Genomic DNA, 14416 nt, shown 5'->3' with positions numbered 1-14416 from the left:
AATCTTATGTCTATTTTTCTGACTGGGCTGGCGGTGAGTTCAAAATGTCCCAAATCACTTCATATTGACTGTATAGTGCACCACATTTACCCTCAGTGAAACAAAAGTCCATGACATGAGGGTCAGAGACAAATAAGGGTTGGCAAGATGAGCAATTCAAAAATATCTTTAAAAAACTTTCTTAAAAGCAGCATCAGGTTTGTTAAAATGTACATTTGGTATTTTTGTTGGTTTTATTTCATTGGATTATTTTCTTCATTATTTCTGTAACGTTGGTTTTAAAGAGTTTTATATACTTCTCTTCTTTGTTCTTGGTATAAAAAAAAGACAACATTTTAACAGCAGAAACATCTGTGGAAATAAATTAACTTCAATTTGCTTCAGCTTCATTTATAATATCTATTTTTACTTTATTTATTTTCTCTGTTTGTGTATAAATGAGCCATATTTGATTGAATCTGTGTTGTTAGTTTTGGATTTCTGTGGATGTTAGATTTCACCATCAGTGAATACAGTGTTGCCAAGAAGCCCCATAGTGCTTTCTGTCTCTGGCTGCAGTACAGCTGACCGTCCACTAGATGTCAGAGTCTGACTGAATTTATGAATACATTTTCAAATGAGGATAAAAACAAGTGCATAAATAAGATAAATAAAATCCAAGTAAGAGTAAAATAAATAGAACATAGAAAAACAGTACTAAGGCACCTGCTGAGGGAAAGCAGCAGCAGCAGCTGAATAAAGTGCTTAATGCATGTTTGACCCCCCCCTGCTTTAAGGTTTGTCTGTAATAAATAATCCGTCTTCCAGTCCACTAGCAGTCGCTGTTGCCTCCAACACACACTTAAATCGGTGTTGAACACAGAGGAAACAGGAAGAACACAGCACAATTTTTATCCACAAAGAGAGAGCCGAGTGAATAAAAATCCTCCAGGACCGCACCAAGGATTTCATACTGCAGAGGCCGGGTTTGGAGCTCCGAGAGCCGGGTAGAGACAGGCACACGGCCCGGTAGTCTTCCTGGAGGTTTTTGTTAACTATTGACTACGTAATAGTCGATTGTTGAATGAATGTTGGCCCTCTTGGCTTTCCATACTGTTTACATCCAGTAGAGCCAATATGGCATCAGGCGACTAGACAGCAGGGTACATGCACTTTTTAAGCACATAATTTTAACAGATTTGCACACACACACTTATTTAGAGATACATTTCGAAATGATGTCCAGCTGCTGAGAGAGCCATGACGGAGGTGGAGGAGCTGCGGCCGGTTCCCAGGGAGAGAGCCATCCTGGAGAGCTTCTTCACGCAGCTCGGCATGTTTTCTTTCGACCGGGCCAAGGACTATGTGGAGAAGGAGAAGGACAACAGCCGGAGTGCAGGAGCCATCTGGGCTGCACTGCTGGCTGCACTGGCTCACCTGGCTGCAGCAGAGAAAGCCTACCATAACATGACCTTCCTGGGACAGAAGATGGGTAATTCATCCAGATTATAACCATTAACATTAAAGACAGAAGATGGGTAATTGGTCCAGATTATAACTATTAAAATTAAAGGTAGAAGATGGGTAATTAGTCCAGATTATAACTATTAACATTAAAGACAGAAGATGGGTAATTGGTCCAGATTATAACTATTAACATTAAAGACAGAAGATGGGTAATTAGTCCAGATTATAACTATTAACATTAAAGACAGAAGATGGGTAATTGGTCCAGATTATAACTATTAACATTAAAGACAGAAGATGGGTAATTCATCCAGATTATAACCATTAACATTAAGGACAGAAGATGGGTAATTGGTCCAGATTATAACCAATAACATTAAAGACAGAAGATGGGTAATTAGCCCTCATTTTACACTTGAACAATAGCAGGAACCTTGTTCTCTTAAACCTAAAAGGAATGGGGCCTTAATTAATAATATTATTTAGTAATTAATGTTACATTTTGTGTACATATATCCTGTATTTTCTGTTTGTATGATGGTGGTGGTGGCCTATGACTTTTGCACCGTACTGTATAAAGATATAGATAGATAAAGATATTAGAGCCGACCAATGCTGGATTTTTTGGGCCGATGACGATATTATATATAATGGAGTAAAACAACTCTGATATCGATATATAGCAGCCGATATATACTTAGAGAATATAAACATGAATACACTTTTTATTTTTATTTTTACAATGATCCATTGAATGTGGTTATCACTTGTGACAAATATATCTAATGAAGACTTATTTTACAGTTTAAGAATAAACCTTATTGTACGTATTAAGTGACATCAGGAAACACAGAAACAGTAAACTTCACTTAGAATTTGATAATTATCAATAACTATAAACAAGGGTTGAAACGCTGTCATAACTCATGAGATTAAAGAAACAAAATAAAAAAATAAAAATAAAATTGAAATAAAAATAAATTGGGTGAAACTAGAAATGTGAGGCAGGTTTTTAAAAGGATAACAAAGATAAGAAGAAAATAACATAATAAAACAACTGAAGAGGAAATGTGATGAAGTAAAAACCAGACATAAAAGATGGAAAACAATCAGGAAATAGAATATAAAGGATAGTCCAAGTAGTAAAACAGGTTTAAACATAAAATGACAGCTGAATAAATTAAATTAAAGTTGAATTTAAAGCCAGATTAAAAAGGTAGGTATCAAGTTAGCTTTTAAGAATATCAACACTCTCTACTCTCATGTAAGAATATAAAAGTTTTAAGACAGACTTGAAAAATTGTGAATCCGTCCTTTAACGGAGCTTTAAGACGTGGGAATACGACACTCATCTGAAATGACTGAAATTAGACATTATTCCCCTTTTAAAGGGTCCTTTAAACGGTCAATGAGGGCCAAAAGCACAAAGATTAATACAATTTTTTATCCCCTAAAATATTTCTAAAACATTGTCTTACAGTCCATCACATAATATTGTTATTTTGTGACAATAGTTACATTAATGTGGAAATAACAGGCAAATTTAAACACAAAGGGCCTGATTTATTAAAGGTCTGCGTGTGTAAAAACGTGCAAACTTGACATCACCTGCAAAAAATATGCAAGCTGATCTACTAACGCAGCGCACTGAGGTTTGCATCTTTCAAATGTGCAAGATAATACACGCTGTCCATTTAGTAGTTTACCATAATGAATATGTAATATGAGGCGTTTTAACTCGTTTTAACTGATTTACCAAACCTGAAGGTATTATTTCTGATGCTAACTGCGTCTATAAATAATACCTTTGAAGGACAGGTATTAACCGGCTGTTACTATGGAGACGAGGAGACGGAGGCACAATGACAGAATACACATAGGACGGATGGAAGCATCATTCAAACCTGATGAAACAAATTAAGGACTTTAGAGGCTGTGGTTGAGGTTTTATTACAGCAGCATTTTATCACAACATAAATCAGTATTTTACAGTCATCAGTAAATGCAGTAAAGTTATTTTTATAGGAGCAGGTTCTGCAAATCACATTTAATCAAACACTGTTTTAACACTATAATCAAAAGTTTAAAATAAGATCTGTATCTTTTTCCAAAGAAAAACTCTGAAGTCAGACAGAATTGCTTTCATCATATTTTTTTTTCTTAATGGTTTCTGAGACATTTCATAGTGAGCACGGAGGATCAGCGAATCAGAAAACGTATTCAGTAATGTCAGTTCAGTCAGGACCACTCTCGTCATAGATCAAACCATTTATTGCAACAAATGGTGATACAGTTTTACTTGGCGTTGAAGGGGAGTCATATTTAAAGGGACCGCCTTGTGGTGAGAATGGCTGTGATTGGTGTGTGACTGATAAGGTATGATGATTCAATCAGTGGGTGACAGCTGATTACAGCTGGGGCTTATGACTTCCATGTCCTGCATGAACTAACGCGTTGCTTCATTTATACAACAATATCTAACGTTTTCTAACATTAGCCTCCGTAAACTACTGGTCATACGAGACAATACCCCTGAGTGTGTTGAACTGAGCAATGATGCCTTTTATTTCTCATGGATCCATCTTTTTATTTTAAAGAGGAAAGTTGTGTTACATCGTCTTGTTTTTAAGTCTGTCTGATATTCTGTTGGTCACAGAAAGAAACTCTCAGCTGTTTTCTCTGTTGTTGATGTAAAATAGGGGTCGATTAAATCAATAATTGACTTAGATATTTTTAATTTTTCATATTATGGAGTATTTTTCCAAATTAATAAGTTAAAATTCACTCTGTAACGTTAGTTGGTAAGAAAAGCCTGTCATAGTTAAACTCAACTCAACTCAATGCTGTAACGCAAGATTTTAGTAACACACACACACACAGAGAAATGCACACATACGTAGACACACAAAGATAAACACACACAAACACACACTAGGATGCATTTGTTCTTTGACAATCCCATGTCATTTTAATAATTAGTAGGCTACAGCTATCAGTGTTCAGTGCTATCTTCAAAGTTTACTGCCTGCTGTCCGTTCAGTTTGTAACACATCATCACATTTTTTTGTTTTGGAAGATAATTATATTGTGCACTTTTTGTAAATGTATTGATCAGATATTTCATGTTATAAAGAAATATTCATTAAACATATGTTCATTTAAAGGCAGCTTTGTGTTGGGTTTGTGTTGCTGTAAATTTTGGCACATTTTAACATTTACAGCAACTGAATATCGGTTGCAAGTATCGGTTATCAGCCTCTTTGATTTATTAATAATCTGTATTTGAATCGGCCCTAAAAAACGATATCAGTTGATCCCCAGTGTAGAGAAGAGTAGTAGCAGGAAATGCACAGAGGTCTGATCATTATATGAGAGCAGAATGACACAATTCAGCTTGTTTAAAGAGATCTTATACACATTAAAGTTCAATGTTATATTTTTAATGATTATACCCTGATAACATCTTTCTGATGACATCATGTTGAAAATAATTCAACCTTATTGGTTTGTTAATTGTATTTGTGCTGAATCAGTTTTTCAGATTCTCAGAAAAGAAAGTCAACAACTAAACATCATGCAGTCATCTGTCATACACATCTAAATATTTAATTACATTCATATTTAATTATGTACAGGTCTAATATTGTCAGGTCATTAGATTAATTAGTGTTTGTCAGCAGTCAGTAAATGTAGCTGCTTATGGATGTGAAGCTGACAGCAGCAGGTAGCAAAGAGAGATGATCTTTCTCAACTGTAACTGTTCACTGAGTTGAACTGAGTCAAAATATCCTGCAGTCACATTAAAAATAGTGGACAGTAAAACTGGTTTTCTAATCAAGATGTCCTCATGTTAACTTTGTGGAGACAGACATGAGATCAGATCACACAGACAGACTAAGTAACTCCATTTTGTCTCCTTCATCTGCAAGATTAAAAGAAAACAAAGATTACAGTCTGCAGGTATGAGAGAGAGTGATGAGAATTATTGTTTCATTCAAGCACAGTGAGACCATCAGCTGAACTGGGAGTGTTCTGGTAGCTTACTGGTTCAGATGCATCCAGTATAACTGCAGCGTCCACTGATCTCTCTCCTGTTTTCCTGTTTGTGTGTCAACTGTTGTTTTACATTAAAGGAATAAAATGTGCCAAAAATGATTAAAACTCTTTAAAAACATTAGTAGAACCACTGATGTGAAGATCAAATGTTAATCAAAATATTGAATGTCAAACTGCTTTATCATCAAATACATGAAGTAAATATAAAGTGTCCTCTTTCATGATAACATATGTTGTAATATATGTGTCATTACAGACTTTATAACTGTGGACTCTCAGAGACTCACTGTGAAGTTTTGGCCTCAGCTCTGAAGTCCAACCCTCATCTGACAGAACTGGACCTGAGCTGGAACTTCCTGTCTGATTCATCAGTGAAGCGTCTGTCTGCTGGACTGGAGAGTCCAAACTGTAGACTGAAGACTCTGAGGTCAGTTCACTGACTGTAGCTTTGTATTAAATTCAAATCCTTCACCAATGTTTAAAATGTTTGGTTCATACATTTTCAGGATTTATCTGAGCACAAATCTGTAGAATTTAAATATTTTCAGGAATTTAAAATCCACAGTCTTGTTCTGTGTTAAAATGACTTCCAGAGTTTAAACTAATATGAGGCTTCAGCAGTCTGAGTTACACATATCTAGTAAGTATCTTTGAGTTTCTTCAGTGTTTCCTGGCTGAGCTGCAGTGGAGGTATCAAAACTCAAAGAGGGAATAATAGTTCTTAAAGAAACTGTAGAAAATGTCCACTGTTAGTTGTTAAAGTCAATTAATGTTTATAATTTTTGGTAAAGAGTGAAGAAAAAATACACATTTGAGCAGAGACGTGATAATCAAGTGACGTCTGGGAACAGAGCCTTGGTCAGTCTTGCTCCTGATGATTTTACCGTTTGCTACAGTACCTCCTCCTGTTTTGGCCCTTATCAGTTAACATTGACATCTGACTGTCTGAGAACCTCCTTCCCTCTTTACTAAAATGGCCCTGGTTCCTATCTGAATGCAAAATCCCTCCATTCGTGCCCTTTTGTTTCTTTTCACTAGCTGATTACTGTGTTAACCTTACTGTATAAAATGCTTCCATTTCTTTTGCTCTGGGTCAATCTACTGTCACAGACCCGCTCTGTGTCAGTCTACTCACTGATATCCTGAGATATCAATAAACACCACCATCACAGCAAACACTGGAAAAGGACTTGAGTGATTTTCTGTAACAAGAGTCACATCTGTATACAGAAGATCCTCTCAACTAATATCTGTTTGAAACTGATCCAGTTTACTTGATGAAGGAGAAATATTTCTTTATTATATTCTTTAATGTGTTTTAATGAATAATGTCTGATCAGTGATATTTATCCTTTAGAACACACACACACACACACACACACACACACACACACACACACACACACACACACACACACACACAAAAACACACACACAGACACACTGTAGCAACTGCTCTACACTTTATAATTAACACTGGCTGAAGAAGCAATATGGACAAAGATTGGAGGTCTTCATTTTAGTGAACATTTAATAACATTTCTTCATCAGCAGATGTTACAGTTAACATCATAGATGAGTGGACGTGGTCTGTAAATAATATAACAAACAGCCTACATTAAATTCACCATAGATGGCAAACAATTTAACTGCAGGCTATCTTGTAAGCTTAAAACATTCAATAAACATAAAAACTGATGTCAATGAACATCACAGTGTCTTTCATAGCGATAAAATTGTGTTTTGCTAATAATAGAAGAGGTATGTTATTTCTAGCACTGATATGGGTGTAAATGACTTATAATGGTCTGTTAATAATGATTTAAAAACCTTGTTTTTTCCCTTAGTTCCTTCATCCACTTCCTCTAAGCTTTTATTTTGACACTGTATTTCACTTTTTTGTTGTGGATCTTTTAGTTTGCAGGCTGTTTTAGCGAAAAAGGAAGTGGACGCACTGTCATCTTAGAGACATTGCCTTGACAACAGAAGTCGCCTGTCAATTAACAGCTGAACATAAATAATAAAAAGCTTTAAGCATCAGTAGGCTTAACCACTGTCTGGCTGGGGTCCGCTACACTGGGAAAGTGAGCTATCATAATGCTAATGAGTGACATCACTCCTGTATAACTTCCTGAAATACACTCAATGTTACATCAATCAATAAACTGGATATAATGAAACATACAATCAGTAAATCATCACTTAATATAACTTAATTATCTTTCATGGACACACATCGACTTCATAGTGTGAAACACATTAACCGGACAGGAAGGAAAAACAACAACACTTCAGTTCAGTATTTATTAAACACACACACACACACACACACACACACACACACACACACACACACACACACACACACACACACACACACACACACACACACACACACACACACACACACACACACACACACACATCTGATTGGATTTTAATGTCCATCATTTATTTTTTATTCAGATTGGTCTGGTGCAGTTTGTCAGAGATCAGCTGTGCTTCTCTGGCCTCAGCTCTGAAGTCCAACCCCTCCCATCTGACAGAGCTGGATCTGAGATTGAACAAACTGAATGATTCAGATGTGGAGCTGCTGTGTGATCTCAAGGAGCGTCCAGACTACAGACTGGAGACTCTGAGGTCAGTAGAGAGATGGCGTCAGTCTATGCTGGTTTCAGGAGTTTTATATTAAACACAGTCAGTATCAAAGCAAAGATCCAGTATTTCCTGGTGAACATCCAACCTTCTCAGTGCTGCTTTCCTCAGTGAAGCTGTGAGAGGAGAATGGTGACAGGCTTCAGGATTGGACAGGAAGACAGATAGAGAGAGAACAGTCAGCCAATCAGATCAATCAGAAGCTTGTTGTGATCATGTGTTTGAGTTGATGTGAAGATGACTGTTGTTGTTGTGTTGATGTCTGCAGGAAATAAAGGATTACAGCTGACAGCCTTACAAGATGTATAGAGACAGTGGTCCTCATCATCAAATTGTCAGTCCATCAAATCTGATCTCAAAGTGTTTGTTCTCTCATTTCAACACTAAACAATTGATCAGTTCGTCTTTTTCAGAACTCTAAGATCAGTCTGACTGCAGCCTGCAAATCACTGGCTCTGATTTCACACAAGCATCATTACGTTTAGTAACCATGTGGTCTTTATACAGACCAGAACCTCTGCTGAAGGAATCACAGAAGCTGTTTATCTGAGAGCTCTGACTGATTGTCATGTGATGATTTAACAGCAGGAAACATCTTCAAATCCCACAGAGACTTTGTAGCTTTAAACTTTGATACGAGTTGACATGTATCAGCAGTGAATCCATCAGTAAACTGATGAGTGAATGTCTCTGTTTCTGCAGTAATGATGTGTTCATGACTCAGCACTTTATTTCCTCTGTGTAAATGTGTGTGCAGGTGTGTGAGTTTGGAGCTCAGTGTGTTCACTCCAACACGTTAATATGAGAGCTGAAAGGAAGCAAGCTACGCTTCACAGCTGTTCCACTTCTGGTCTGAACAGGACTGAAGTCCCTGCTGCCCTTTATACTGGATGTGCTGCATCACTGACTGACAGCTGATGAATCGAGTCTCACTGAACACTAATTTATGACAACTGTTGTTTCTTCTTCTCTCATCAGATGGTGATGATCTCTGTCAGAGTTAGTGAACATCCAGGAGTGTTGAAAGAGGATCAGCTGGATCCTGATGATCCATCTGGACCGGAGTCTGGATCTGGATTTTATCATCAAGTCTCTGAACTGACTACAAACTGAACAGTTATCTCTGGATTTAGCTGAAGTCAGCATTTTACAGATTTGTTATACATGAGCTGTTTGATGCAGAAAACATAAAAACAGGTGTTATAAGTCAGACTGTGAACCTGGGCTCATATTCATCAAGCGTCTCAGAATCACACTGAGAGTTAACGAGGACTAAAACTAATGAATGAAGCAGAAGAGAATTGACTGTGACTTTCAGCAGGAGAAGGATTACTGCTGGGAGAGATTGAGACGTCGCTGTTTTACCACAGTCAGAGCAGCAAAGTAGAAATAATGATGACATGTTGTAGTTTTCTCACAGTCTCAGCTGAAAATATTAAACAGTTTTAATTTGGTATATTATGTGTGTATCCATTATGTTTATAAGCAGGTAACTTACCAAGGTTATGTAATGAAACTATGATGCTAAAATTCATTATAAGATGATATTTACAAACTGAAATCAAACTTAATCACTTTTTTAAACTCATTTTATATTCACTGATCCACTAATTATTTTAGTTTTACATGCTGTACATCTTAAATTTGAATCTTATGTCTATTTTTCTGACTGGGCTGGCGGTGAGTTCAAAATGTCCCAAATCACTTCATATTGACTGTATAGTGCACCACATTTACCCTCAGTGAAACAAAAGTCCATGACATGAGGGCCATAGACAAATAAGGGTTGGCAAGATGAGCAATTCAAAAATATCTTTAAAAAACTTTCTTAAAAGCAGCATCAGGTTTGTTAAAATGTACATTTTGTATTTTTGTTGGTTTTATTTCATTGGATTATTTTCTTCATTATTTCTGTAACGTTGGTTTTAAAGAGTTTTATATACTTCTCTTCTTTGTTCTTGGTATAAAAAAAAGACAACATTTTAACAGCAGATTTATTTTCTCTGTTTGTGTATAAATGAGCCATATTTGATTGAATCTGTGTTGTTAGTTTAGGATTTCTGTGGATCTGTTAGATTTCACCATCAGTGAATACAGTGTTGCCAAGAAGCCCCATAGTGCTTTCTGTCTCTGGCTGCAGTACAGCTGACCGTCCACTAGATGTCAGCGTCTGACTGGAAGTGAAAATACAAAACTCAATACGACGTCATGTGCTCTGTCCTTTATTTCTACGCTGTGAAGCATTTGATGAATTTTACATGTAAAAAAGATTATTTTAACCAGTTTTTCTTTGTAACTTTAATTTGTAGGGCAAAAATCAGGCTGTTGTGATTTTTCTTATTATTTTTTGTTTTTTCTTCTAGTTGTTGCTTAATTGAATTATTTCCTTCGTCATTTTGCTTTAACAATGAGACATTTAATTAAACTTTAACCAGATAATTTTATCAGGACTGGAACCAGTTTGATTTCTGTGCAGCTCTAACAGGAACTGATTTGTGACTTTAGACTTGATCTTTTTCCTGTAAGTGAAAGCTGCTCGGTATAGACTTCTTTCAGAGGTTAAAAATTGTACAGCTGATCCAAAAACGAAACGGTGGGAAACATCTCTGACACACAAACTCATTTTAGGGACTTTTTCTTTCCTGAATAGCTCAACTCAGATAATCAACCAGCTGCAGCCTGAAAACAGCCTTTATAGTAACAACATGGAGACTTAAAATATCTGAACTAAAACAGAACTAATGGAGCTTTTGTAAAATGTGTGTTTGTGCAAAGCTGGATTCATGTTTTACCCAAAAAAATACAATAAAATAAAAATCTCTGCTGCCATTTTGAGCTTCAACATGAAATTGAATTATTAATCCAAAAAAATAATTTCTCTCTCTTGCCTTTCTTTTCTTTGTCTTCGTTTGGAGCCCTGATTGTATTTTATGAAGCTGTTGAGACACTATGCTCATGCTGCGCTTCCCCTCACCCGCGAAAGACAAACAAACAAACAAACAAACAAACACAACAACTCGCGGCTAGTAAGTTCCGCACCTGGTTTGTAGGCAGGACTGTACCATTTCATGTACACAGAGGGGGGTGGGTTTTTTTTCCAAACCTTTTTACATGAGAACAATGTCAATAAAATATGATTTTAATGTCCATTAATGATGAATGATGATAGACTGTTTTCAGCGTCAAAGATAACAGGCATCCACTTAATGTATAGATGAAACGACCGGCTGTCTTTCTGTCTGCTGACAAACTTCCCTCTGAGTGAATTGCACACTAGTTCATATGGTTCTTTCATAGTCTCATCCCACCTTTTGTTCGACATGTCCATGATCATCTCTACAAAGGATGTAAATGTTCTTTCTTGTTGCAGTATGTCCAAGAAAAACTCCTGTTGTTGTTGTAACATTTAGCGCACCTGAGTAATGGAGACGGCGTCCTCTTCCGCTTTTTTCGGTGGCATACTTTTGGCAATACTTCAATTAAAGATTTATTTTAGCCACAGTACTTGGCATGCAAACTTTACAGGAAGAATCCAAAACATTGTATAAAGTTACTTTTCCATCAGCGAGTATCAGAGAAATCTCTGAATACACGGAGTAAACAGGTTGGGAGTAAATGTTAAAGCCTTCAGTCTTATCTGATTTTAAAGCAGACAGAGCAGAAGGAGGAAAACAGCACGTCTGAGGCAGGTGAGTGTTAATATTAGTGCTAAAAGTAATGAATAGACTACGGTCATTTTTTATCAATCCTAAGATTATTTTTCAGATTAATTGTTTAGTTGATTGAACTTTCAGAAAATTATGAAATCACAGCGTTTATGTCTTCAAACGTTTCCCCCATTAAAATAGAGAGAAGTCAGAGTTTGTTTCTTGATTTTTAAACTAAAGTCAAAGTCAAGTCAAGATGTGATTCTCTGAGAGTTACAAATGTAATTTAATTTTTTTTTTTAAACACCAAGGTATCTGCTACGAAATTCAAACTATATATTAGTGTTGAATTAATGAATATTGTAATTATTGATCAATCTAATGATTATTTTTCATATTAATTGTTTAGTTGATTAAATTGTCAGAAAATTACAAAATGACTTCCTTCTTTCTCTTCCTGGTTCCTGCATCCTCACAGATGTAACATGACTCACTGGTTCATTAAAATAGAGAGAAGTCACAGATAAGAATGACTCAGATGTTTATCTGAAGTCTGTTTGTTGGGTTTAAACTATAGACTCAAAGTCAAGTCAAAATGTGATTCTCTGAGAGTTATAAATGTAATTTCAAAAAAATTTAAAAAAACACCAACTTTAAGTATCTGCTGAGAATTCAATCTGAAAAAACAAACTATTGCCTCCATTACAACAAATACACAGTATAGTCAGTAAATTCATTTTACAAGCTGTTTGTAGTTTTGTCATTTTGTCACGCACACACACACACACGCACACACACACACACACACACACACACAGACAGACAGACAGACAGACAGACAGGTGATTTCCAGTAAAGAAGGAGGGAGGAGTAAACAGGGTATAGGGATTAAATGTTAAAGTCTTCGGTCTTATTTTGACTTCAATTTAAAGCAGAAGGAGGAAAGCAGCATGTTTGAGGCAGGTGTGTGTTAATATTAGTGATGAGAATAATGATTACTATAATTATTGATCAATCTAATGATTATTTTTATTATAGTGTCAGAAAATTGTGAAATCAAAGCACTGACGTCTTCAAACATTTCCTTGTTCCTTTTCCTGGTTTCTGAGTCCTCCGAGATGTAACATGACACACTGCTGTGCTGTAGATAAACATGACCTGAAACAACCATCGTAATAACTAATATACACATTCACTCAACAAATATTATGAAAATAAAATGTGCATTTCTTGCTATAAATGTTATCTAAACACATTTTAATGTTGAAACCATCTTAAATAAAGAATAAAAGGAAAGGCAGCCATCTTGTTTTTTGGCAGACTTAAACTTGACAGTCACGTGACTTGGACGCAGTCCAGTAGAAAATAATAGGCCAAAAAACAGACATCTCACAATTTTAGAGCCGTTATTGTGAAACACTTATTGCGCTGAATGTCACCTCTGCCTCTTTTTCTCCTCATTTAACCCTTTCACACCAAAGCAGTTCCAGTGCTGGTTCGGTGCCAGTGCTTAATTTGGAACCGGTTTTCCTGTGCACACAGGCAAAGAACTGGCTCCGGGCCAGAAAAACAGGTTCCAGAGTGGCGCCTGTTCTTTGCTGGACTAGAAGAATAGGAACCGGTTACATTAAGGGGCGGGGGGCGGAGCTATTGTGCACAACCACAGCAAACAAGACTGAAGCACCATTTTACTTTAAGTGTGTAATAAGTACAAGTAAAGCTAATTAGAGCAAGTAAAAACAAATCATGAAAGAACAGATTAAAACACTTAAAGATGCTGTATTGATTATAAGATATTCCTTTAAGTCCTACAATGTGGAAATTTGCATTTTCACAGCAAGTGGACAGTATAATGGAATATATAAGTACAAAAATACAAAAGTTTACGTACAGCAAAAATATGAAGTAAACATAATCATGACATTTACAAGAGTAATATTGGCATTGAGTGGTAATAAACCAAATATTTTTATTGCAGATTAAAGTGAAATAACTATGTATATTATATCAATATTGCACAGTTATTACTATTTTTTAAATTATTAGTATAAAGAAATGAGAACATGACAGCCCAGCACCAGCACTGGAACTGCTTTGGTGTGAAAGGGGTAATTGGTTGCCATGGCTGCTCGAGCCAATTCACTGGTTCCTCAAATCGTAACATTTAGTTGTCCCTAAGAAAGACACTGTACGCCTTTTGCTTCATGATCAACAGATGACCTCTGACCTCCCTAGTTAAGCACCAGGAATGACAGTAGTGAAGTGTAGGATCTCATCATTATTATCGTCCTTTCAGGTTTTCACAGATCAAACAGCATTTCTCATTGTCCAACGTTATCAGCTGATCACTCATGAACTCCTGTAAAGGTATGTGAGGTAAAAATAGCAAAGTTGGTTGTAATACCAGCAGAGCACTTCATAAAGACGTGATACTGCCCACCAAAAGTACAACAATAAAAATGAAATATTCTCATTTGATATGAAATACAGACACCAAAAGCCTCACACCTGGAACATGGCTGCAAAAGTGTAAGATGTGTAAGATGAACATGTACAAAAGTCATACTGGTAAAGTGACATGAGATGAGAACTGAACACATGTCCTCTTATTT

At 36.2% G+C, this 14416-nt stretch overlaps 2 protein-coding genes across 2 annotated transcripts in view; both read left to right on the top strand.

The window, feature by feature from the left end:
- The window catches only part of LOC134004337 (NACHT, LRR and PYD domains-containing protein 12-like), a 28527-nt gene extending 19514 nt beyond the window's left edge, over window positions 1-9013 (top strand). Inside the window, exons 8-9 of the mRNA XM_062443568.1 lie at window positions 7969-8142; window positions 8915-9013. Of these exons, the coding sequence (XP_062299552.1) occupies window positions 7969-8142; window positions 8915-8957 (217 nt within the window). The 3' untranslated portion in view covers window positions 8958-9013. The remainder of the gene's footprint in view (window positions 1-7968; window positions 8143-8914) is intronic.
- On the top strand, window positions 1072-5892 carry LOC134004754 (KICSTOR subunit 2-like). The gene is made up of 2 exons (XM_062444133.1): window positions 1072-1471; window positions 5759-5892. The coding sequence occupies exons 1-2, from the start codon at window positions 1240-1242 to the stop codon at window positions 5812-5814; spliced, it is 288 nt and encodes a 95-aa protein (XP_062300117.1). The 5' UTR covers window positions 1072-1239; the 3' UTR covers window positions 5815-5892.
- Window positions 9014-14416: the final 5403 nt, after the last annotated feature.

This window comes from Scomber scombrus, chromosome 22, assembly GCF_963691925.1.
Source record: "Scomber scombrus chromosome 22, fScoSco1.1, whole genome shotgun sequence".
In the NCBI taxonomy this organism is placed as follows: Eukaryota; Metazoa; Chordata; class Actinopteri; order Scombriformes; family Scombridae; genus Scomber; species Scomber scombrus.
Note: the sequence above shows the minus strand (reverse complement) of the source record. Positions and strands in the feature narration are given on the sequence as shown.

Coding starts and splice junctions, on each gene's coding strand:
- LOC134004754 (XM_062444133.1), top strand. CDS start 1,240: ATGACGGAGGTGGAGGAGCTGCGGCCGGTTCCCAGGGAGAGAGCCATC. Junction 1,472..5,758: donor CTTCCTGGGACAGAAGATGG/GTAATTCATCCA, acceptor GTGTCATTACAG/ACTTTATAACTGTGGACTCT.